Source organism: Dendroctonus ponderosae, unplaced genomic scaffold, assembly GCF_020466585.1.
Source record: "Dendroctonus ponderosae isolate FM_Combo_2020 unplaced genomic scaffold, Dpon_F_20191213v2 Dpon_F_20191213_4, whole genome shotgun sequence".
Classification (NCBI taxonomy): domain Eukaryota; kingdom Metazoa; phylum Arthropoda; class Insecta; order Coleoptera; family Curculionidae; genus Dendroctonus; species Dendroctonus ponderosae.
The window spans coordinates 7,629,313-7,654,914 of NW_026018611.1; the positions used below are offsets into that span (position 1 = coordinate 7,629,313).

Sequence of the window (25,602 nt, forward strand, 5' to 3'; positions counted from 1 at the left end):
TTTATCGATTTCAGTTCAACTTATTCACTTCAGAGGGCGCTCTTCTCTGTTTTAGTTCGACCTATTCACTGCAGAGGGCGCCTCCCACGATAATTAGTTGGACTTATTCACTATAGAGGGAGCTACTTTCGATTTTAGTTCGACGTGTTCACTTAACTCTTGTCAAATTTAGTGCAAACTGTTTCCTTCAGAGGGCGCGTTTGTCGATTTTAGTTCGGATTATTCCCTTCAGAGTGCACTGCTTTCGATTATAGTTCGAGCTATTAACTAAAGGGGGCGCCTTTTACAATAATTAGTTGGACTTATGCAGTATAGAGGGCGCTTTTGGTGATTTTAGTTCGACCTATTCACTGCAGAGGGCGCCTCCCACGATAATTAGTTGGACTTATTCACTATAGAGGGAGCTACTTTCGATTTTAGTTCGACGTGTTCACTTAAGAGAGCGCTTTTGTTGAATTTAGTTCGACCTATTCACTGCAGAGGGCGCCTCCCACGATAATTAGTTGGACTTATTCACTATAGAAGGAGCTACTTTCGATTTTAATTCGACGTATTCACTACAGAGGGCGCTACTTTCGATACTTAGTTGTACTTAGTCACCATAGAGGGCGCTGTTGTCGATTAGTGTGAACTAATCACCAGAGTGCGTGGCACGCACCGTGGTTTTCTTAAGCGATGTGTTAGAGGCATTTCAAAAGAAATATATGTACAATTTAAGATTTATTTTATTTATTTATTACATTTATACATTTATTTCCAGAAGAACAGGTTCTATAAATTTAGTTTAAATTGTATAATTTTTATACACAGGGTGAATCATTCAATAATCAGGATTATGATACCAGCTTATTTTGAACAACATTCCAAACTATTAACTCTCAGATTAAATCACAATATTCTGGAAATGATTTAATTTCAACTGTCTATGTTGTTTTTCAAAAATTCAGGTTTGTGTGTTATGAACAATCTTCAACTTGTGTTTTACAGTAAAAGACAATTTTGTAATTATCATTTAGTTAATTGTGTAATTTAAATTAACTAATTTGGATTAACGGCTTTACCTAAGTTGTGCAGAATTTTGGAGCAACTAAGCGTTATTCGTATTGAAGAATGAATTAAATGAAAAACCAGCATTTTAGCTGTTATCTATCAACTTAAGAATAGTAAATAATTTTTTATTCTGCTGCTATAATCGCTGGCTAAAGTTTTCATTTAGTGGATAAATCTATTGATACGATTTTTTTGCATGAGAACATTGTAAACATTTGTAACATTTTGTACTTACAAAATGTTGTATGCCGCTCAGTAGCAGTTGCCGCAAGAACTTAAATGGCTTACCAATGTTTGTCCAAAATATTATACAACGTTTTTATTATTGTATGAAAGTGGGTTAAAACGATTAACTACATGATTAATACAAAAGTTTTCACCATATGTATAGACGATAATAATAGTAATACTAAGGCCCGGTTCCACCATCTCCGATTAAAATGTTAATCATTGATTAAAACTATTTAATCAACACTGTGTTCCACCATAATTTTAACCACGATTATGGACACTTAATCAGTGGTTAACTTAATCGCCTAAAATGGCTGGTTATTGACGATAATCACGATTATTGCAGTATTATAACCTCAAACAATTTTAAGTAAACACATGTTGGATTTGTTTTATGGCGATGTTTTATCACCGTCTGATGAGGATAGTGACATGCAAGTTGTTAGAAGACCGCGAATATTTAATCCGCGAGTCAATTATTTTGAAATCATGGACACCTTAAGTTTTTTTTATGCTATTTCGCTTATCGAAAAACACTGTCCAAACATTACTGCTGGAAATAGAAATAGACCTGCAACATACTACAGAAAGTTATGATAAATGAATAATAGTAAAATTGCCACATGTTCATTAAATGGATGTTTCAGAAACAACACTATTCAACCCATGACACAACTTTTACTTGTGTTGAGGTATTATGCAACTGGATCGCAACTTATTGCTGCTGGAGACTTTTTTGGAGTAACCAAAACTAGTCCGCATCGAATTGTACATCGAGTAACTGCTGACATGACATTAAACTCCCATCTACAAAAAAGGAAATGAGTGCAGCACAAGTAATTTTTTATGCATTAACTCGTTTTCCCAAACTTTAGAACACGCAGAAGTATTTCGTAATAGAAAAGGATATTTCTCTATCAATGTTCAAGCTACATGTGATTACCGTTTTGAGGGAAAATGATTTCAGTTGATCTGTGAGGTGTTTGAACCAATCAGAACCGTGGATTCAAAGGAAATATGATCTTAACCTATGAGACTGATGATTATCTAACCGGAGTTAAAATGTTTGTTGTGGAACGCATGACAATTTAATCATGATTAAAGTGGTGATTAAAAAATGATTGTGATTAGCTAACCAAGAATTTAATCACTCTTGGTGGAACCGGGCTTTAAAGTAGCAGCACTTTTACCTTACTTAAGTGTCACCAAATTAAAGTAAAAAGGCAATTTTCCATTTGCCAAAGTTGCATTAGGAAAAGTCACAAATATTTCCAATTCTGCAGCAAAACATGTGTTTCTTGTGGAAATACTTGCAAAAGAGATATATAACCTACAATCTAATTAAGTAAAGAGGATTTGACTTTATCTTTCTGTTAGAACACATATTTTTGAACGCTGCTGTTCGCGAATATTACATTTCCATCTCTGACAATTTGTAATGAAGAAGAAAAATGGACGACTCGCAATACCACATTGTTTTGGTGCTGATCATGGGACGAAAACATCGAAGATACAGGATTCTGGGTCGACAAGGTCCAAAGGCTCGCCTGGAAAATAAAAATAATATTATGTTAGTCAAATACAAATCAAATGCCCTGTACCTAGTAGGTATTCTAATTTAATTACACGAATACTGACTATAAATGAAGGCTTATTCACTAAAATTTGTGTCTTTTATTAGAGGTTGCTGCAGACAATAAATGAGTCCTGGATGTTTCCACACGATAAAGATCCACTACGAGTAAATGATATGGAAGAACAGAAATGTTTCTGCTTTTAATGTTAAAACTTTTGTACAGACAACACTCAAATAGATGTGTGAATTGAGTTCACTCAAATAAATCTATCAATTTGAAGAGAAGTCTTTGTTTCCAAGCCTATTGCAAAATCTGAATAGCAGCTTTGATAGATGTTAAATACATTTATAAATACTATAATATTTTAATCAATAGAAATATTCTTAGATTGTGAAACTTGTTGGCAATTTCCTCAAATCTAACTTGTTTCTGTTCTAAAGCACAAGCGTACTTAATAATCCGTACTTTATTCTCGTTCCCAAATGAGAATTTTTATACGCCGATAACCCCCCTTATTGCTTGACATATTTTTTTTCTGCCAGTTCATATTTTATGATTTTGGAACGATTACGACCAACCCCTATGAGCATCTGTTTTCATTATGATAAAAAGACGCACATTTTCCAATAACTTTCGGCATGATTGCCATATAATTGAACTGAACAACGAGATACGACTCACAGAGAGATTCAACCAACGTACAAGCAATTCATTTAATTATTAGTAAGAAGAGTCGATGTCCGTTTAGATTTCATGAAATGGCCGTTACTTCAGAATATAGAGCTTTCAAGTGAACTGACTTTATTATGCAGTTATGAAAGCTATTTTTCACGAAAGGAAAAAGGCGTGTTCGATCACTCAATCAAACTTTTTTGTTTGAGTGATCAAAACATGTGAGCAAAATGTGACATTGAATTGAAAACTTAATTCTCATGTTAAGATAGGAAAAACGCGTTCGTTCTCGTGATTCTTAAAACAAAAAGCTTTTGGGTTTTCTGCCTCAAAAATAATTGTCTTCTAATAACTAATAGTTTTTTTCTGATACGAAAGGGACAAAGACTTAAATTAGGTTCGCTCGATAAAGCACTCCATAGTTAAGAAAAATGAACCAACCAACTCCTTATCTCCATATTCAATGATTTTAATGAGACCGAAATAGGGAGAATCCACCCCTCACTATTTACGTGCGTGACGATAGGGATATCGAACAGATTTATGTGTGACATTCTCTTACATATTAACCGCAAAGCGGTTTAGTGTATTTTTTGGTAATTTTCTTTGTTCATCCCAGTATCAGGGTGTTTTTTTGTAAATGTAACTTATAGAAGGTGCTGCTATGAAAATTATGAAGACTCAAATTCACGCGTTCAAATCACGAGTAATTTTGCTGAAACCCTGAGATAACTCCAGAAATTCAATGCTAAAAACTGCAATTTTTATAGCAAGCTTGAACGGGGAAAGTATCTCGTTAATGTTTAAGCATTGGAAATTTCTCTAACTAACGTAAAAATTACGTTTTTCAGCTCGTGTTGCGCTATATTTATGTTGATTTATCCTGGGAATTACGTTAAATGTTGCAAAGTGCAAGAATTATTTGAACTACGAGTTAGATTCAAACTCACATGTGTAAACGCTGTTTTTCTACAAGGTGCATACAGGGTCTTGTTGGTTGCATGTTTAAAAGATTAAATTCGAAATATACTTGGTTTTATATATTTTACGAAAAAATTAAAAAATAAGTTTGTGCCTTTAGCTTTACTTTTTTTATGTCTTATTTAATGTTAATGTTTTTTGATTGGCTGTTGGGAAAACTGCCAGATCTAATTGTCATTGAACTAATGTTTTCGGTGATTTGAAGATGTTAAAAAAATTATGGATTATTGTCGAAAAAATTGATTTAAAAACTCAAGTTTTGAATTTTGAAAATCGCTTAACTAGTAGCGACCTCATTCTCCATTTTCCAAGCAGCGTAGTGTATAATAAATACCAGTATATATTCACAGCTCTCCAACGTTTTATAAGAGTAAATAAAATAAAAAATTAAACGCTGCACTGAAAATGTAAAGAAAAATGCAAGAAATGTTTTCCAAAACTCACTTGCGTGGTAAGGTAAAGATTATGAATATTCGCTAATGTGCAAAAATTACATACCTACTTTGAATAAAATCTATACAATACAACTCGGCCATTTTCAACAATTATTTAGTTAAAGTCAGAGATGTATAACAATGGAAATTCAAACCTTAATCAATTTTAATTTTAAAATGGCAAAAAATATATTTAAATTGTTGTTTGAATCGTACAGTTCGGGATCAACAGTTTTAATTAAAATTGCCCGTTTTCGACGTTTTGTAGTTACGCTTCAGAAAGAGAAATCGCTGTTAGAAAGAACCTTTTATTTATGGTTAAATCCGTTTCGTATATACGTTACATTTTTAATTCGCTTCTAGTCATCCAAATAAAATGTTTTCCATTCTTAATTGGTCTTGAAATGATAGCGAATAATTGAAATAGCAGTAGAAAATTTTTATTTGTCTGGTTTACCCCATTGCTTCATTTTTCCCTACAACATCGATTACTTCATAAACCCGTTATTCAGTTATTGACAAAGATAACTTATTTATTTAATAAATTAAGGCAGTATTGTTCTTTTTTGATTCGATGCTGTAGGGCCCATATATTCGTTGCTCAATCAGCACCCTGTATAGTAATTTAAATCAATGCTACAGATGAGATTTATGCACACCCTCATGCGTGGAGCTGTAGATCGCATCGCGTGGCACCCCAAAGGTGTATGCGTGCAATGCGTGTACCCCTAAGTGCGTTCATTAAATGCCAGCGGTGTATTTGCTTATTAAAGCACCCCCTAAGTAAAGGGAGACTACTATTCGTACTGATAATGTTGACTGCCGCCTAAAATTTCATGTGAATAAATCCGCACCAAAATCACACAAGAAATATTGTAATAAGCACTAAGATCATCCCTTCAATTTTCCGGATCTTTCGATTTATTGCATTTTGTAATTATTGAACTAATGTTTCCGGTAGACTCGTCATCCACAGAGTGAAAGAAGTTTCACGTGGTTATATTAGAGGAAAGCTGGGCTTTCTGAAGCTAAAAGTTATTTTAAGTGTTTGGTAAAAGTTAATGAATAGTTGGAACGGAAAGATTCGTAATTGAAATTCGATGATCAAGTAATTTGTAATACATAAGCTTAAAAACGATGCACAATAATAATGTTTTGTTGCCTTTAACAGTTTCTTTGTTTCCATTTTCACTATTTTGTTTCACCGTTTTCTGTTTCCAGTAAAAACCTGGTTCTTAACTATCCATTATTATTTGGCAATTGGTTTTAAAATGTAACAAAATGGTAGATGCACTTAAAAAATGAAACTATCAACTCGACAATATTGAAATAACTTACAGTTCAATGAGAACTAAGAAAAACCCCTACACGCTGAATAAATGTAAACAGAATCAAAATAGCAATCAGCAGGGTTTTTAAACAAATAGGTAGAACAATTTCTAGCAAAAACTCCAGCAGACCAGAGCCACAACAAAACAATGTACATGAAAAGTGGATAATAGAGAAGTTACAAAACATGGATTAAAGACTTGTCATCAACATGAAAGAACAAATAATACCTGACAAATGCGAAATAGCATCTTTAGATTTGCATTATGATTAACAAACATTGAAACCGACATAATCCTTTGAATAATTCACATAGACACTCTATACACACTAGAAGGTATCTGTTCTTGCAGAGAATAAGCTGTTTAATTTGACGACTATCTTTAGAATATATTTTTTATTGATTTTTTAAACATTTGCTCGGACTTCTATAAATTCAATTCGAATTATTCTCGGCAAACTTCGGCCTTCGGTCATACCCTTAACAGATAGGAAATTTGTAATTAATAAAGATAAAATCGCATAACGGGATTCCAGACGATTTTATTATGCCATAAACTAATTTCCGATTATTCATATTTATCAATTTGCAACAGAACATTGGCCCCGTTATAATAATCGTTTATTGATTCCATGTATAGTAAGTAACACAGTATGTGTTTATATTGCAATGCTACAATATAAGTAATGATACACTGAAATATAATGTTTGCTTGTTTAGCTCATATTTAACAATGTAATTAGAGCTTATGCACATAGTGTGAAGAAAATGTGTATCATCCAGTGACTGCATATTGGAAATTCTGGAACAAGTAACATCTCATCATCAGTGTCGAAACGTTCACATTGCTTTGCTGGTTTATGACAATGTGATAAATGCTTTATTATATTTACGCTAACTAATTACTGGAGTTTGTGCTAATTTTGCTATATTTATCATACAATATATTGAATTATTTATAATTCATTGAAAACATCAAATTTCTAGAAAACGGTTATTTGGCTTTAGTTTAGAATTTTGAAAATTTTAATTCAATTACAATTTTTCTCTGTTAATGTGCAAGAATTATTAACATTTATCTTCAATTTGCTGTTGTTGTATTTTTTATTATTGGTGCGGATAGATAAGTCCAGCTATCCATATATCGGGTGGAATGTAATTGCAAGCTACACACAACAGAACTTTGATAATCCAACGTAGGGACCCATTCTTTCGTTCGATGTTGAATTGGCTTCTGGTATTTGTCAAATGATGTTTGCTGCTTTTATAGAGTTATTTTCAGACAATTGGAAATCACTTCACTTTAAAAGGAAGCTTCTAAATTGGAATCATCAGAAAGCATTCCGAAAAAGAAGGAAATTGTATTTTATAAGCTTAGTAACTTAGTAAAGCAGCATGGAAACAGCATTAACTTCAAAAATATGTTGAGTCAAACCTGCTCAACATCATTTGTCAAATGTTTGCCTCTAAATCTGAAATAACCAAATATGCAAGAACATTTTCCAAACGAGAAATCTTTTCTTGGAAAAAAATTGTATTTTTACATATTGAAGCGGAACATCTCTTAACCTGCGCATACACTGTGTATTTACAAAGCTTTTAAAGCTAACCTCTTTGAAATTTCAATGCAAAATAAATGTGAAAGCTTCACTAGAAGTCTGCCAATTTTTCCTCAAATACGAGCAGTTTTGTTTCAATTAAATGAATTAAAAGCCTGAAAATTATTAATGTTCGCCTCTAAAGAAACATTAACAATTGAAAGGGGCTTTCGAAAGTGCAACCTAAGCATGATTTGTAGCTCGGCAACCGCAATTGATGACGTTGCACCCCTCCGAATGTTTTTCAGAAACCGTCGCGTGATTCGTGAGTATTTTGTTATAAGATTTTCATCCCCCCAGACAAGATTAACATCTTTGATTGCCATTGGTATTGTACCTTTTGTTACGGAACTCCTTAGCGAACGATTATAAAGTATTTAGAGCAAATTTCTTTGTCCTGTCTATTATATTTATAAATTGCTCTTAGCCGAGCGATCAACTTTTGGTGTTAGCTGATATTCAGATTAGATAACATCCATCCATATAATGTCATTGTTGCGAAAACTAATAACAACTTCGTCATTTCCTTCTTTCACATTTCTGTATGGAAGCCTCGGTTTCATCATGAATTTTTAGAAAATGTCATTCTCTTTCTAGTTCTTTTTCTAACAAATCATACGTTTCAAAATAAAAAAAAGCTTACATGTAAGGCATTGTTTCACTTAGCACATCAGAACATTAATAAGGACAACAATTTTAGTTCTCTCCCTCATGATGAATAATATTCTCTCACATACAATTCATTACGAAAAGTGTATGTTTATAAAACCGTTTTAATATTTCGCCATTCGGCAATGTTATTAGTTATTTGCAAAAATAATCAGCAGACTGTTAAAATGACAAACGCTCTTTCTTGGCACAAATATGTGTTTCTTGTTTACAAATATGTTTTATGTTTTCTTCTGTAATATTCTTCGTGACGGAACGAACTCGCAATGGCAATTGACAAATGATGCCGACGAAGTAAAAGTGAGATGGGTAACTGTGGGCCAGTCTATCATTGTCATTCCATTAATTTGTTGTTAATTTAAACATCTTGAAAATTGGCACTCTGCCATTGGTTTTTTCTGTTTACCAGCTGTTTGTCTTTCACTTACTATAATACGTTGCATAAAACGTCAATAATATTTTTATAATCAATAAAAGGTAGCATACACCTTCTTCAAACTGGATGCTAGAGAAACATAAAGCCGTAGTGAGGATTATGGTGGATTTACGCTTTAATCACCCACATATTTAGCAGTTAAACTTAGAATTTAAAAATAACATGCTCATTTATTGGTGTTGATTGGATCACTTTCAGAAAATAGACAGAGATTAATTGTTTTGTTTATTAATAATGCGAACTGCAGTCAATAAATAGCAATACCAGAAGTGACATTGCTTCGCATAAAATGTATGCCAATTTTTTGTTCATCAGTTAATAAAAATTAATTGGTGCAAAATGTATAAGAAAAAAGCCAATTATTTAATAAACTCCAGGCTACAAATATTTTTAATGCAAACCGCTCCATTTAGGATTTTCACTAAGTTCTGTTTGAGTTTTTTGAGTAAATAATCGAATTTGAGTAGCTAGAATGGCATCGGCGCAACGACCGATTAAACAAGTAAAATTATGTTCAAGCTAAAGTTTCTACAAGCCAAACTCTATAATATAAGGTTATATAAGAACTATATTTGCACAGAATATAATTCTAGGCCACTTTTGAGAATTTTTGATAAAAAGTCAACAAGACTCATCAGAGCGGAAGAGTACACTACAACATTCCCAGTTGAATAACCCTGGTGAATAAATCTACAGACTGTCACTTCCATGTAGGTCTTTTTCTTCTAAAATGTCCATTAATTTTTCGATTTCAGTTATAACACAGTAAAACTGTAATTTGAGTAAAAATAGGTTTACGATTAAAAAGCTAAGTAATTGATACTCTTAACCGCAAAATTCCGACCCAATTAAAAGCTCACAACGATCAGTAGTGTGCACGTAAAAAAAGTGTCAATGGCAATTCAGTGATGTAAAACCAATTCGCATGTTATAAGTGATCACTTCATAATTGGACAGTTAGCGAAAGCTCGCTTGGTTGAAAAAGGGTGGTGGTTCACTCCTGGCTAAGGGGTGGGACTGTTTGTCCGGACCCTTCATTACGACCCCCCAGTTGCACTAATCTACAGAGAGAATGCTCTATGCGCCACTGGTTGGTTAATGTTAGGCAATGGAGTTTACCAGTGTGTATATCTATGTATGCAGTAAGTCCCAAAAGAAAAGTTTTAAAGTTTAAAAAGTTTTTTTTGTTGGAAAAACGCAGGGACTCGTCAATTTTTGTTTGCAAATGTGTTTTTATACTGAACTTATTTATACAGATGATCCAAAAAATATTTACGATCATCAACTTTCGTACCTTCTTGGATATTCTGCTCTCACCGTGCAAATGGGATTTTAGTCAAGACGCACAAAATAGTTTTAGCGTTACGTTAATTGCGATTTATTTCTGCTCCGTGCCCAAAACTGTATAGTCAAACTCAAACAAACCCTCATGTGCAGAGTTTTGGAAACATTTTAAAGAGACAATCGTCAAATAACTCACAAATTGTAGAACAGCAATATGATTAATTACATGAGTTGCACAGGTGCGAGTACAATAATTAATTAATGTATAATTGTATTCATATATGTTTAAGCCAGCCTCTGTTTCTTCTTTCATCACTCAAACGATAAGCAACTGTGAGAACTCTGGCTTGAGTAAAATATGATGTAGGTACGCAATAAGAAACTGTTATCGCTCACACTGCTGAAAGCACGTAATAAACGGTGATTAACGCAGAATCAAATTAATGATACTGGTGTTTAAGAATCTTATATGAGCTCTGAAATGAAAAAGTGGCAAAACGTAGAAACACAAAAGAAAAACCTTATTGAACACCACTAAACAAGAGAAGGAAGAAAGTGTACTCGTTATCCGCTGTCTGATAAACTCACGCAAGATTCATTAAAGCAGCAGCTGCGGCTGTTGAAATTTTTAAAATAGCATACCATTTGTTATAATATTCATCGCAAGTGTTGTTGCGGATCTGGTTGCCAAAGCAACTAATGATAATATGATTTAATATATGAAAAGCAACACTAAAATCTCTACATCCGTATGGAAAGTAATCCAGATTATTTTCAGTGACTTGCCCATTAAAATTAACTTAAAACAAGAAAAGAATTAAAAAAACTAAAAGCGAAGAAATATTTATAAACACTTTCAGGTCTAAAATTATAAAGCCATCAAATAAATGGAAGTAATCATTAACTCAAGTGGTGAACAATTCATGCTTTGGATATGTTTATGATAATCGAATCGTTACTCCAAAGTAATTGGAAAATGTGTACATACATACAAAATTCTGAAGAAATTTGGTTAAAATCACACATTTTAAAGTATCCATTGAAATTTCAGAATACAACAGCTTGGGGCTCGGGCAATATATCTGATCTTATTTCTGTGTAAATCTTATGAAATATGGCATTAATATAAAATCCACATCGCCATACAGTTAAAATGTGTCATGCAGATATTTACGGTCAGAAATATGACCTGTCATGTTTATTGCCAATGGCCACTCCATATCGTTTAAGAAATATGCACATTTATAATCGTTGCTTTGCAGACCAATGGCGCAAAAAATACTTTTTTTATCCACGTAAACTTGATATTCCGTAATCCTTTGCCGCTAATGTTTCCTTAATCCTGGCGCCATCCTTTTATTTCACCATAAATCAAGTAAATGTTTACTAACACGAAATGCTTATTTCAGTTCTAGGGAGTTTAGGATTTGTTTTTCTCTATCAACTCATCCTAATACGATCGATATCTTAGGGCATTACATATGACCAATATTCAATTGACCGAAAACTCAATGGATTTCAGGATATGTGGCGCGTATTAATTAAGATATGTTTGTACATAAAAGAAACAATTCATCAGAATCAAAAAACTTAAATAGTAGTTAAGTTTTGAAAGAAGTGCTTATAGTATCTAATGACAAGCTTAATATAGTCTGTTATAAAGTTTTATGTAAATGTGAATTACTGTCAAAGAAATCACTAGTTCAAAAACGAAAGTATCTCGCCTCAGTAATATTTTTCGCCATAAAATCTGTGCTCTTCAGAAACCAACCAAACATTCCAAACTGTGTCTTTGATCAGATATTAAGTGGGCTTCTCATCTGCCTCTTGGAAAGCTCTCGTATTAGTTTTAAGCTGTTTTGAAAATAGCGTTCGGTTTAATAGTATCTAGAAATGTCTAAAAAAAAGTAATACTTTCAAAATATTCAAGGTGATAAAAGAACCCCGAGTCTCCCGAAGAGGGAGCTCTGACTGGCTCTAAGCCATTTGCTATTCATAGTACGATACTTAAGTAAGTCCATGTAGGGTATAGAAATATGGAAGTGGTTGGTAATCCTGAACCTGTATTTACAGTGGACTTAAAAACGAAACGTCCCTTAAACATAACTTAATGTTGTGAAAAAAGCGCTAAGAGCAAAAAGCATGAAGAGGTATATAGGGAAAGCTAAAGCAATTGGGGCAAACGTGATAGACGAGGAGCAGATGAGATAACCAATATATAAATATCTGAAAGGAGGGAGTCACTAGAAAAAAATATAAAAACCAATGAAAGCGTAAGGAAAGGTAAAAAAATCGGATAGTTAGACCACCTTTCCAAAATGGGTAGTGAAAGACCAATGAAAATGATTTGTCAAGCAAGAGTAGGTAGTCGAAAAGAATAAGGAGAGGCCGCTAAAAATACTGCGGTATAACACAATGGCAAACACTCGCATAACACTCGTTAGGGTTCAAACAAACAAACAATGCATGAAAACAAAAAAAGAAATAATAAACGAAGAAAAAGTCTAACAAGAGATAAAAACTGATTTTACATTGAAGTTGCTATTTAAATTAAGAATTACAAATAGCTGGTATCACCAAGACATTTGGATACACTTTGGCAGGACTTAATATATAAGGAGAGGAGAAAGTTGAAACGAATAATGATGACTTTTTACAATGAGATTTAAAAGAACTCAATCTGTTTAAAGAGCTCAAATTGAAACTCATCAACGTATTTGAATAAAGCAAGATAGAAGATGAATTTGAAATCCTGGACTACTGAGCAGAAAATTCGGAATAAATTATCTTCGCTAATGAGAACGAAATTACAGCTTTGAAAAAACGGACGTCATTAGCCAAATAATGCAAAATGCCTGTTAACACAATTAAAGGAGTTTTTAACGTTGTCAGTTCTATCAGAAAGGAAAGTTAGGGTCCGGTTAATTGGCTATGCTGTTAACAGAGTTCGTTTTCGAACGTCTGCCCCGTTCAGTTTCCTGTTTTCCATTTTATCCATTTAGTCATGCTGCTGCTAGCACCGTAATTGGAAAATTCACTTTGCATAATAGAGATTTACACTTTTATGGTGTTAGTTAATGGAAATGATTGGTTATAATGATGCACGACCGTGATCGAGCAATAATTATGCGATATGAGATTATGAGAGAATACTGTTTGAAAAATTCCGTTTAGGATCCAATCGACATTAGTCAGATCTAATAATCCATTGGAAAGTGGTTGGTGTTATGTATTTATTCACAACCTTTCGGTTTAGTTGCATCCTTTAGAGTCATCCATCGAATGAACGAATGCTTAATAAATGAATACGAAATTCGAATAAATCAATCACGCGAGAAGTCTTTAGAAGCAGACATAGTTCGTGTAACATGCATAATAAATGAATTAATTTGGTTCAAACAACTTAGAAAAACTTGCCTGAATGTACGTAATTGTATCCATTTAAACTAGGATCAAGAATAATGTTTCGTCAAAACCGAATTACAATAAAGCGCACGAAAGCAAGCAAATCAAAAAAATCGATCGAAAAGTTTGCCAGAAAAACTTCATTATGTGAAGGTCATGTTCCGAGCAAATTTCATTGTCGTTAAAGGTGAACTGATAGCAAAAAGACTATGCAGCAAGTTTAAGTAAAGTCTCTACTTATCAAAAAATTAGCTGGTCTGAACAGATGGATTTGTAAAATTTTATTTTTTTGTAAGTAGCACCTTAAAGTTGCACCAGTAAGCGCTTCTGATGTATATTAATGAAAGGTTTCGAAAAATTCTACATATCTTATGTTGAAGTGAACAAGTCAATGAAATGTATGTAAGTCACTAATTTCCAAGTTGAGTATTTCGTACGCCAATGACCGAGCGAAGGGGGCTGATTTATCAGTATAAAGTGGTTTTTTTTATCATCCAGCGGGGTTTAATAAAAATGGACATACTTATCTCGTTTTGGAGATTAGAGTCAGTTAACAAGGCATTTTTGTATAATGATAATGATACTAAAATGCGTACCTCCGGTAACATTCTGTCCGCCATGTCTTCTTGTATCATTGACCACCTGAAAAGTATTCATAAATTAGTTTTAATAATATTTTTCACCTTTTATACAAATAGATCTCTTGAGACTTAAAAGCGCCTATTGAGACATTCATTCAAATTAAATTTATTTTATAGCTATTTTAAGAAAGAAGAAGCCAGTTAATATCTAAATGTGTTCATCTGCTCGAATCCTTCAGATAGGTAGACTTTATACACAAACAAAAATAATGGAGATATTTTTTTTGTTTTTTGCATTTTAAATCCGAATTACAGAATAGAAATGTTACCTCTCGTACGCATATATTTACTCCAGTTGTTTGAAAGAGAATTTAGTCTGTTAAATGGACAGAAATTGGAAGCAAACTTCAAAATAAACACGCTGTATAACTAAAAACGCTCTAATCAAAGAAAGTTTCCGTTAAGCCGGTTTAGACGTGCGGATTCTTTAGAAATGAGATTGAGCCCCTATAAATAATTCAGATTAATGTTTATCACAGAAGCAACATTGAAAGCTTCATTGAAAACAATTTCCATACATGCTTCTGAGCGTGTCGGAGAATTCCATAAACAAATCCGATGTGAAACTAAAACATACATTATGCATTCAGCCTCCAGCTAACTGAAGATAAAATGGGATGGCGCAAAATGTTCGTTTTAAAAAATATATATAAGGGATATATCCCTTTTGCTGGAGGGTGTGAAAGTTTCCATCTTTGATATAGAAAGTCAACCAAGGAGAACAAATCTCGTTATTCAATCACACGCCACGAAATTCTGTAAATCCCATCAGTCATGGTGTTTTATTTCCAATCGCGTTTAATGGCAAAAAAGTTTGCGCGAATCTGTGGGAATTTAGAGTGTGTTTAAGAATCAAACTTTTTAGGGATTGGGATTGAAGTGTTGCTGGCTTAACTTGATTTGGTGAATACCGGAGGAAGTTACCTCCAATTGGGGAACGATCAAAATTAAAATTGGATGTTGTCGATTCGAATAGTCAACAAAAAAAAACATAAAAGTTAACGATGGGGAAACCTCCCTGCATAAAGTCCAAAAATTATTTATAATTATTAGAACTAAGAGAGTTCTACGAACATTCGCAAACTGGTTCGAGAGAAAAATGCGCCGGACCGAGCCAATATATACGTAATAGGTACTCAACTTACTAATTGAATCCTAACGAAATAGAAAATCTAATTAAAAGAGTTATCAAAATAGTACTGTGTTAATAATAATAATAACGGCGGCTTACATTGTAATCACTTGATTTGAAAAATTGTCGTGTGTAAGTTCATTGCAGGTATAATTATTTGAACCGTAGTAATCGTGACACTATTAAAATAAATGACAATTCGTAAACTCAAATAGGGTATTTCGTAATTACAGTTACTCCATAAATAGGCGAAGTAAATTATATTTAATTGCACATTTTCCGGAATAGCATGAGATTTGTCAGAAAATTGAAGATAATTATACTGTACAAAAGTTTTTGAGTACTTTCGAAATTTTTTATACGCTGACTTCACGTATAGGTCCCGGAAAGAATTAAAAAGTTGTTTGTTATGCAACAATTGAATGAAAATCCTCAGATATGCATAGACGCCTGTATACTTATACATTCGAAAGTTACATTATTTAAATCGGATGCAAAGAATGTTATTCAGATTTTTTCCTCCTACAAAATTCTGAAAGTTTCTGTTGAAACTTCGCATTTAAAAGTAAAATTGTTCGAATACATTTGGATATTTCAATAAATTTTAATAACTAAACGTGATTTATATCACCAAAGCGCAAAGTGATATTCGAATAACCGGCCGAAGATAAAACATTGATATTAGATTACAATTAGGTGGATATTTATGATTGATTTAATAACAAAAGTGCAAAAAATGTCATTTTGGTTTAATAAGAAACCAATTGTAAAGTTTTCCAGCTGTTTTATTCAAAGTCAAAATGAACACTTTATTCTAAATTTCTAAAGAGAAAGGAGCCCTGGTGTGTATTCTTATTGGAGTTATATATTCGAAAAATAATATATAAGATCAATATTGAGGCAAGAATATTGAACGTTTCATGCCTTCGAAAATTGATATATTCAAATGCTATTCGACAGTCTAAAAATTAATAACGATCCAAAACTGGGCTACGACAATATATAAGATTTTTAAATGAAATGTATATTTCTCTATAAAAATATAAAACTGGCAAGTTGATCTACTTAATTTTTTTGGAGTTGAAACACATTAGAATTTAAAGAAGCCTAAGCGGTCGAAATAGGGGCTTCCGAGTGTTTGAGTGCTTACATAATTTAACAATTAAGGTCTTTTGAAATAAAAATTTACTTAGGAAGGAAAAAGTTTCAAATACTTATGTTCTGTAGTTGCTAAGACAAATTGTCGGTTATTTTTTTGCTCGACATATGTTGTACGAAAATGTAACAGATAAAGCCAAAGAATCGGAACACAGAATAAAACAAAAATTCACATTCGAGTGTCAATTTTACTCTCGAAGTTGCGAGAAATAGTCTCCTGCTGTATTACTTCGTATACAAAATTTACAAACCGAGTGAACATCTTGTAAGCTTATAAAAGTTCACCAAGCGCTAGATGTAATTTTTGATAAAAGCGTAGCCTTTCCATAATATTTTCTTTCACTTCAGCTACTCGATGCAGGATAAATGAATATACGTAATATAATATAAAGTAAAAATCTTGTTTCCGATTGTTTAGATATAGTGTGGCAAGTTATTGTATTTTAATCAAATGTGTTTTCAAATAATAAAGTTGCTAATAGCAGATTTGGAAGATATTTGCAAACATGTTATTTGCCAAATTATGTCAATTGGTAATTCGAATTGCTGCGTTATATCCTGTAAAATAAGAACAAAGCATTTTTTTATCTTAAGCTTGAGAAACATTTCTTCGATCTCATTGAGAAATCTTTTGGTCTCACCTCAGTGTAATTCCATGTTGTTCTTTTATCAGAACTCATGCAGATGGAAACTTTTCAAGGCTAAACTAAGACTGACTAGATATTTCCAGCTTTGGCAGGTGGATTCAATGAGTTCCTATTCGTGTTTGAAGCGGAATATACGTTTATAAAATTATAATTCTACCTCTGATCATAAATAATTCATGGCAGCGAAAAAAATTATGGAAAAAAACGACAGGAAAGTCCCGATGAGCTGTGCATCTCTTGTCCGGTGGGATAGCTGTTTTCCCCTTTTCCTTCCCCCAAGGGGAGGCGGATTTGACGTGCAGCAACGAAGTATTGATCGAAGTGGCCTCCCTGCTAGGCAGCAGTGGCGGAAGTGAAAACGAAACTGAATTCTAACGTAGCAGGTGTTGGCAATTATGAAACTGAAGCTGTATCAAAAACAACTCAATTTAATCCTACAATTTGTCCCCGTATGGGTATAATTTGACCATCAAGAACAGCGAAAACCGTAAGAGCTTTTAGTTGGTAATATGAAGAAAACTAGGCGCAGTCAAGAATTTTATAAATAAGACCTTTAATTTGAATTTTCATTCTCCAACGTATGTGAAACGAATTGAGATGTAACATTCCATTATAATTTTTCGTCAAGCTTTCACACAAACTTCATCAATTTTCTTCATTGCCGTTGTATTTTCCAGTCTCCAGGCGAGACCATGTATTGAAGTTTAACCAATTTCAACCCATTCGTAATGAAAGCTATTTAAAAAGACTCAATAACACATAAATTACACAAAACAGGCAACACTAAGGATGCACGAATGATTCTTCGGAGTTCAGGTACATTTAAGCAAAGTTCTCTAGTCAAATGGTGTTAAGAAATAAACCCCAATTTACTACTAGATATTGAAACTATCGTTCTTTCAAACTAAAAGGTCATTTAAACTTAGCATTTGGAGCGAGTGATACTTTTCTTCGGCTTTGTCATTCAAAGAGTTTTTAAAATTATATTTCCAGCGTCAAACCCATCGGTTCGTACGCACATTTTTGAAATACTAATTAGAAAAACAAGTCGGCAAATAATTTAAACTTGTTCTGTTTCTCATCGTTTAAATCAGGACTGTCACGTATTTTATAATCTAATTGAACAACATGGAAGTAATTAAAAGCGAAATTAACGTTGAATGTTGAACAAGAAGTGTGAAATAAGAAGCTCATACGGGTGCAACTTGCTGGAAAAAAATACTCACTAGATATGTTCCAGCGTTCATATGAACATAAAATATGATGTTCATGATATAAAAATCCGATTTAGTCACCTCAAAATTATATGGTGTGATAAATGAAAAAGTAAGACAGAGGCAGCTTCTGATACTGAGCCCCCAATACTGAAACTAATCAACTTTGTCATAGGCCAGAAACTGATGGAAGAATTGAAAATGATGCTAAAAAGTTAGTTGTTCTCGTTCATATTTGGAATACTTCTGAAATAAAAATATACTACTCTAAGTAGCTTGGAGAGAAAGTAGCTCTAAGAAACAAATTATCGAAAAAGACTTTGCAAAAACTTGAAAATACCCTCACTTCGTTGTAAGTTAATATTCTCAATTATACTTGCAGTGGGTCAGTGGGAAATACATGTTATCAGATTTCAAATTTCAGATAGACTTTTCCTTACTATTTCTTGTATAGTTTTCTGTCAATTTTGTAAAAATGTAAGAAAAAATGGCTGCCTCTGCCGAATACCTTGTTCAACCGGATAAGAAACTAATATAAAGTTTTAAGATTCATGTTTCGAGAAAAGAATTGTAATCATAATCACAAAAGTCGCAAATACCACAATCAATATAATTTCCATATAGTGTTATATTTTCTAAAAATAAAAAAAATTCAATGAAAATGTATGCGACTGATGGACATTCGAGAAAGATTCAAATGGCAAACTCCTTAATGGCTATTATAGAAGAAACCTTGTAGATCAATGCACTTAAGCTCTTTTAAAAAAATCAGCTCGTTCTGAGTACAAGACATGAGCTCAATACTCATTTTAATACACGCGTACAATGATGATCAATTGTATAAAATCAATTAAATTAATAACAAAAATTAAATAAGAAACGTGAAACCTTAGTGACTGAGGTATGTTTTCAATGTAAAACTTGCTGAAAGATAACGAAGTTATAAAAATAAAATAAATAAATAATAATAATAAACCTGCGATAACGTAAAAAACTAGTTATACAAAGGTGTCTGTCTTAAAAAAAAGTGACATTTTGAATTCGTTTGGGTTAATCTGATGTTATCCGGGCAAACTGGCGCACCTTTGCGACTTAACAAGTTTTCATTTTATATCAACGATTTTAACTTAATAATTTAACTAGTTTCGTAATTAGTGACTATAGCGCCGCCCCTGCTAGTGCGCCGTTCTTGATAATTTAAAACCTTGCCGAGACACAAACGACATAAAAATGGATTTAAACATTTTTACCTATTGCTTTAAGTTAGCACAAACAAACAACTCTGCCTTTATACATAAACACTTCCTGAACTAACTTCTTATTTCCCATAAATCGTCTTATTTTGCTGTTCGCTCCCATTCCAATGGGACTCTAATTGAAACTGAAGCATCTTGCATAATATAATTGAAATATGTACCCTTTTATTCTCTTCTTGTTGTGTAATTTCTTAATTGCCTAAGAATTCCAAGTAAATTATGCGAGCCATTTTATTTACGGGTTTTTTTATATTTAGCATAAAACGATTTAAGAGTTAATGCTTTTTATCTATCATCAAAAATTCATATAATTTAATAATCCGAATCTTAGTAAGGCTGGACTCTAATATCGACATTTTCTCTGCTAAGTTATAATTACAAATTACTGCTTTTAAACCTCTCCTAACATCACTTAAAATGGCCACATTTCTATAAAATATTAATGCTAATTAAAAAGGTTTTAATTGTAAACTTGAATAAGCAAAGAACAAAGATGCCATCGTGTTGACATTAATATTAATGTAGAAACAAAACATATTTTCCATGATGAATGATTGTTACAGAACTGGACATACATTAATCATCATTAATATTAGCATTTTAAATGAAATTCGAAACCATTTTACGTTGGCTTGAACAAAACATATTCTCCAGATGTAAATTAAATGGAAACGTAATGCATTTTTAATTGTCACAATGAAAAAATGCATACGGTTATACATTTTCTTTCATTACCCAAATAGAAGTATTCTAAATGAATATTCCTGATATTATCTTTACGATTATTATGGCAATATACACACAATGAAAAAACGACTATCAACAATCAAATAGTGCTGGAATTTGTAGGTAGAATCGATAAATAATTGGCAGGCTTTGAATTCAACCCACTTTCTATATAAATTATAACATAATTTCATCAAAAATACCTCTTGTTTTATTGTCGTACGACAAGAAGAAAAAATGGAAAACGTTTATTTTTAATGTCTTCCTTCTGCCATCTACATTTCTTGGAAATCGATAGCACAGTCTACCGAAGAACTTTCAGACAGTAATAATAGATTTATGATTTTATATTTTATGAAACAGGGGTCTGGGGCGTCAGTCATGAAATGTCGATCTCAAAAAGTAAAAGTAAAAACCGGCAGTTAGATAGGATTTTTACGAACTTGTGAAATACATAATTCCTGCATTCTGAGTAAGTTCAAAGCAAACAAGATCACAGTCACTAATCACTAATTGATTAAAAGTCGGCTGGTTCAGCGTTGCAAGTACAAGCAAAATAACACTATATCCATGCAATCATTGAAAGGATTTTTTTAAATTAAATCAGAGTGAATTTAAAACCTGACATTGCTGAACCGGAATTTTTCACTCTGATTACTAACGCTAACAACATTTACCCGCTTCAACTTTTTGTTCCTATTAATTCCCCTTGGCCTTATGCGGGTCGGGAATGTGAACTTTACAAAATCAGCAGATTAAATTTAAACGAAGAAAAAATCGGAAAATCCTGCTTTTTAATCAACTCGCTTTTCTACGGTTTCTGATTCGTTAAAAATTGATTAATCCCTTTCATTTCGCGGACTGCCTGAATGAAATATCGGTCAAAAAGTAATTTAATTAAAGATGTCAATGGCTGAAATTTCCAAGTAGCTAAAATAAAGACATATATCTTGGAGTTTTCACGAATTCATGCAAGAGATTTGTCACCTTAAATTCCAACGCTAATTAGACATTTAAACATACATTGGTACATTGAAACCTCTACTTGTTTGTGTTGGAACTTTTACTTGTTTGTGGTAGGTTTGTGTTTGAGATTTTTTGTATTTTGCGTTTTTTCCATTAGTCATGATTAAGTAAATAATCAACAACTACAGTATTTTACCAAAGTTCCTGCATTCAGCTTTAACTTAGGAGGTATTGAAGAACTTTGCTTGATTGTCTATCAAGTCGAAGGCAAAAATTTAAATGATCAGATCACATTGTTGAGTTAAATGATTAATGAATAAAAACATGAAGTTAATAAAGTTATTAGTCACCGGAAAATGAATTACTTCTAAATGTATTGCAAGCATTAAATTATGTAGAACTTATAAATGTGTAAATAAAACGAAAATATTTAAAAGTCTCTACTACAATGGTATCACAAGAATTATATAAAATAGGAAAAAACCCTGCAGCTCCTGATGGCAAACATCCCAGATGTCTAAACAAACCAGACTTCTTGACAGGACAAATATTTAATAAGATACCCTTAGGCCAAGAAAGCGTCGATGTAAAAGTTTCACAGATCGATGAAAGAGTTTTCAAACAACATGGACTTTTGTCGAGCAAATCCTTTGTTGAGTACTTTTCTCAGAAAGGGATGGCAAATATTTTAACATGTTTTTCTTTCAATTGTGCCTAAAAGCACCACCTGCTAGATTTTCTTTTTAACTTATTTGAAATGTTGATGTGTTTCTTGACTCTATACATAATAATCAAAAATATTTTTTTTTTAAGTATCTCGCAATAATCGCAAAATCAGTAAGTTTAAAAGTGTTATATAAAAAATTGGTTGTTTGTTATCTATTAAAAGGTTTCTATTTTTAGAAATTACTAGATCGACAACATCGACTTGTTGGCCCATTCTTATCAAATACTAGAAGTAAGTAGATAGTTCTAATAAATTTATTATTACATCCTATAAAGCCGACCGGATTACGAAATTGATTAATCGCACTGTTATACGAGTATAAGAGGGATCGTAATTCCTTCTGCCATCGTAACCGGGAAAATACGTCTTTTAATCAAGATCCGCTTTCATCTAATAAATGGGATACTTCGCATTACACGTTGTTATTATGGTGTAATTAAAAAGACATAAATAAACAGTTTTTCGCAAAAGGTTTACTACACACAGTAAAACTAAGACGATATGGCGGTGATGGGCACTTCGTTCGATACGCTACTTTTGTTTTATATGAGAATGAAAAGGGTTTATTATTAGGCATAAAAAATTGACTATGAATCGACGATGAGAAAAAGAGATGAAAAGAAGAAGAAGAAGAAAGAAAAGAAAATGTGAACAATGCAATTCGCAACGGAGGTAGCTTTAAGTGACATTGAATGTGTTATTTTTTGTAAAACTATCATTTATAACTTAATACGTGTTGTGCTTTAAGTGATGATCGTCATAGTGAAAGTACTTTGCTCAAAATCATTTATTATCAGTAGGTAAAAGATAGACATAAAGATTAGTATGTACCTACAGAAAAAAAGAAATCTCATATATTCTATTCTTGAGCTAATCTTGAACATTATTTGCGATTCAGTTTTCCTAAGGAACCAAGTACGGAAACTTTATTTTTCTGCACCTACATAGTTTTATTATARTTTGAAATAGAATTTAAATAAAAACTAGCATATTWWGAAAATTTWGACACTGACTACTTTATTAAATATTTTTATATTTATATAGATTTTTATGTTTAACCAAGGCTACTACTACTACTATAAACAACCGTAAAAGTTAAAGTGGAATGTTGTTTACCATTCATGTAATTTTAGTGTTAATAATTATGTTGCGGATTTCACACAGATCATTTWAAAAAAATTATCTCTGTGTAGAATGTCTCATAACCGAAGTCAGTAAAATGCCATTACTAAATATGCAAAAAGCACGTAATAATATGGATAGTCAACAAATCGCATGTCAATAGTCAACAAATCGCAAAAAAATGTAAATGTTAAATAGCGATATATTTTATGGCATGGAATCTTAACCTTTGCAAGAAATGTCAACAAAATAATTGACTGTTACCCAATTACTTACATTACAGTTGAAAGTGATTATCCAATTCTTTGTTCACTTCGAGAAATTCTTCGATAAGAGTCTTTTCAAAATRATAACGATAATAGAAATTAAAAAATAAGTGAATTTGGTTAATARCAARTAGTAGCATAGTAGTAGAGAGTAGYCTGCTAATATCTGGTAGTAGTAATCCGTAGAAATTGTAAATCATTAAGAAGTGGTTTGTTTTCCTTGTTGAATGTTGAAAGGCAAAGCTTTGGTTTAACCAACAAGCAGACTGAAAATTGCATATTTGCAACTTTTAAGTAAGATTTATTATAAGGTCYTTAAAGYASGGTGTTCATTGATTTCCTTCTAAACTTCTTAAAAAGTGGAAACAGCCAAGGATGAYAAACAGATGCCGGATAAGAAAAGTGTATATTTATTATTGATATTAAACGCAGTTAATATGTAATAAATTATAATGCTGATAGGTGGTRACCCAATTTAATAAATTTTTACAGAGGACATAAAGAACTGCAAAACATGCTAATAAATGCTTGTATGTGTATTGGTTTTTTTAAATGTTTATCTGTTGGTTACTACTTCTGTATTTKTATTYTTTTTTATCTGTAAGCACTTTAAAGTAATGTTCGAWTATATTATCTGTGACGCAATTTTTTTTTCTGCAGGTTACGACCTATAAGCTAAGGGCATCGATAACAATTTGTTATCGATTGTAACAATTTCACAAATTAAAGCTACGTTTTTGCAGCTATTAAAAATAATTGCTTTGGTGGAATGAAAATATCAATGCACATATATTCAGCAACATATAACTCTAGTTAGCAACATCCACGAAATTTACGAATTATTGAACACTAATGAAACGTTTAAAGCACAGTCGCTTATTTCCGCATCGTAATTTTGTCAAATTAATCTCTTGTCCCTTATTATCTCTAACTGTTTTAGGGTTCATTGTAACCATATTCCTGTTGTTCACATGCAAGTGCAATAGAGAAACTTGTAATAAACGGAACGATCGTGGCGAGGACTGTCTATTAACAATGGCACTGCAATTATATTATCTGGGTGTGTGTCTGTTCATGTTGCAATATAATTTGACAAATTATAATCAAAATTGAAATTAAACCATCGTTGCAAATAGACGTAACAAATAGCTGTTTGGTTTTAAAGTTGGGCCGCACTGTCAGCAGAAGAAGGGATATAATATGAATGAAACAGGGGAATTGACTGGAATTGACTTCCACCAATAAAATAAAGCAAGAACTTCATAATTTCCGTCTCACTTGACTCTCAAGTTGATTAATATTATTTTTTAATCAATAAATTTTAATCATTCAGCATAATCACCCTATCAAAATGAGAATTCTCCCATTTAATTGCGCGTTCCCTTCCATCGGAGAATATCAATTAAAACTAAACTGGTTAATTGAATTTAAAATTGAGTTAATTCTTTTGAGAGCATCCGCGATAATTAACATTGTTTCAGCCCTTTTTAATTGTGGAAAGAGCCAAAAAACGCCAGACGACCATTAAATTGTTTAGGCAAGCTAAATGAAGCGCAAACATAACTTAAACTCAAGTTACCTTTTACAGCGTTATGGGTCCTTGGAGAGCCATTCGGGCCGTTCCAACCATTTCTAAGACAATACAGCGGAATTATTTTGGTTTTCGATGATACTCCATCGTTGAATTACGAGATAGGTGGGAACTAAGTCGATTACGATACARGYWYTTACTTCAGTGGGGAATTGGARWAAATTTCGCTGTGCATCTAATCTATGCAATATTTTGTTATTTGCTAGTTTATATTGATGCAATATGTTTCAATGTAGATCAGAAGCGTTATTTTGMAGATACGGGAACAACAAGCAAAATGGTATTTAAATGTAACTTATTTCTTTTTAAGCGCGTTTTGTTTGCGTCCTTTTCAAATTTTCAGTAATTTTGTTCCGAATCGTTAATCCAATTCGTGGGAATAAGCAGGCACTAATTTATCGGTTCTTTACTGAACACAAACTGATGATCGGTGCAGTGCGGGATTTACTGCTTAAGATAAATGACCTCCATTAAAACATATTATGACGT

At 32.4% G+C, this 25,602-nt stretch overlaps 1 protein-coding gene across 2 annotated transcripts in view; it reads right to left on the reverse strand.

Moving 5' to 3' along the window:
- Nucleotides 1-1,640: 1,640 nt before the first annotated feature.
- Nucleotides 1,641-25,602, reverse strand: part of LOC109537154 — a 136,578-nt gene continuing 112,616 nt past the window's right edge. For both annotated transcript variants that reach the window (XM_048665978.1, XM_048665979.1), the window contains exons 3-4: nucleotides 14,264-14,309; nucleotides 1,641-2,828 (exon numbers count right to left, since the gene is read on the reverse strand). In XM_048665978.1, the coding sequence (XP_048521935.1) occupies nucleotides 2,655-2,828; nucleotides 14,264-14,309 (220 nt within the window). In that variant the 3' untranslated portion in view covers nucleotides 1,641-2,654. The remainder of the gene's footprint in view (nucleotides 2,829-14,263; nucleotides 14,310-25,602) is intronic.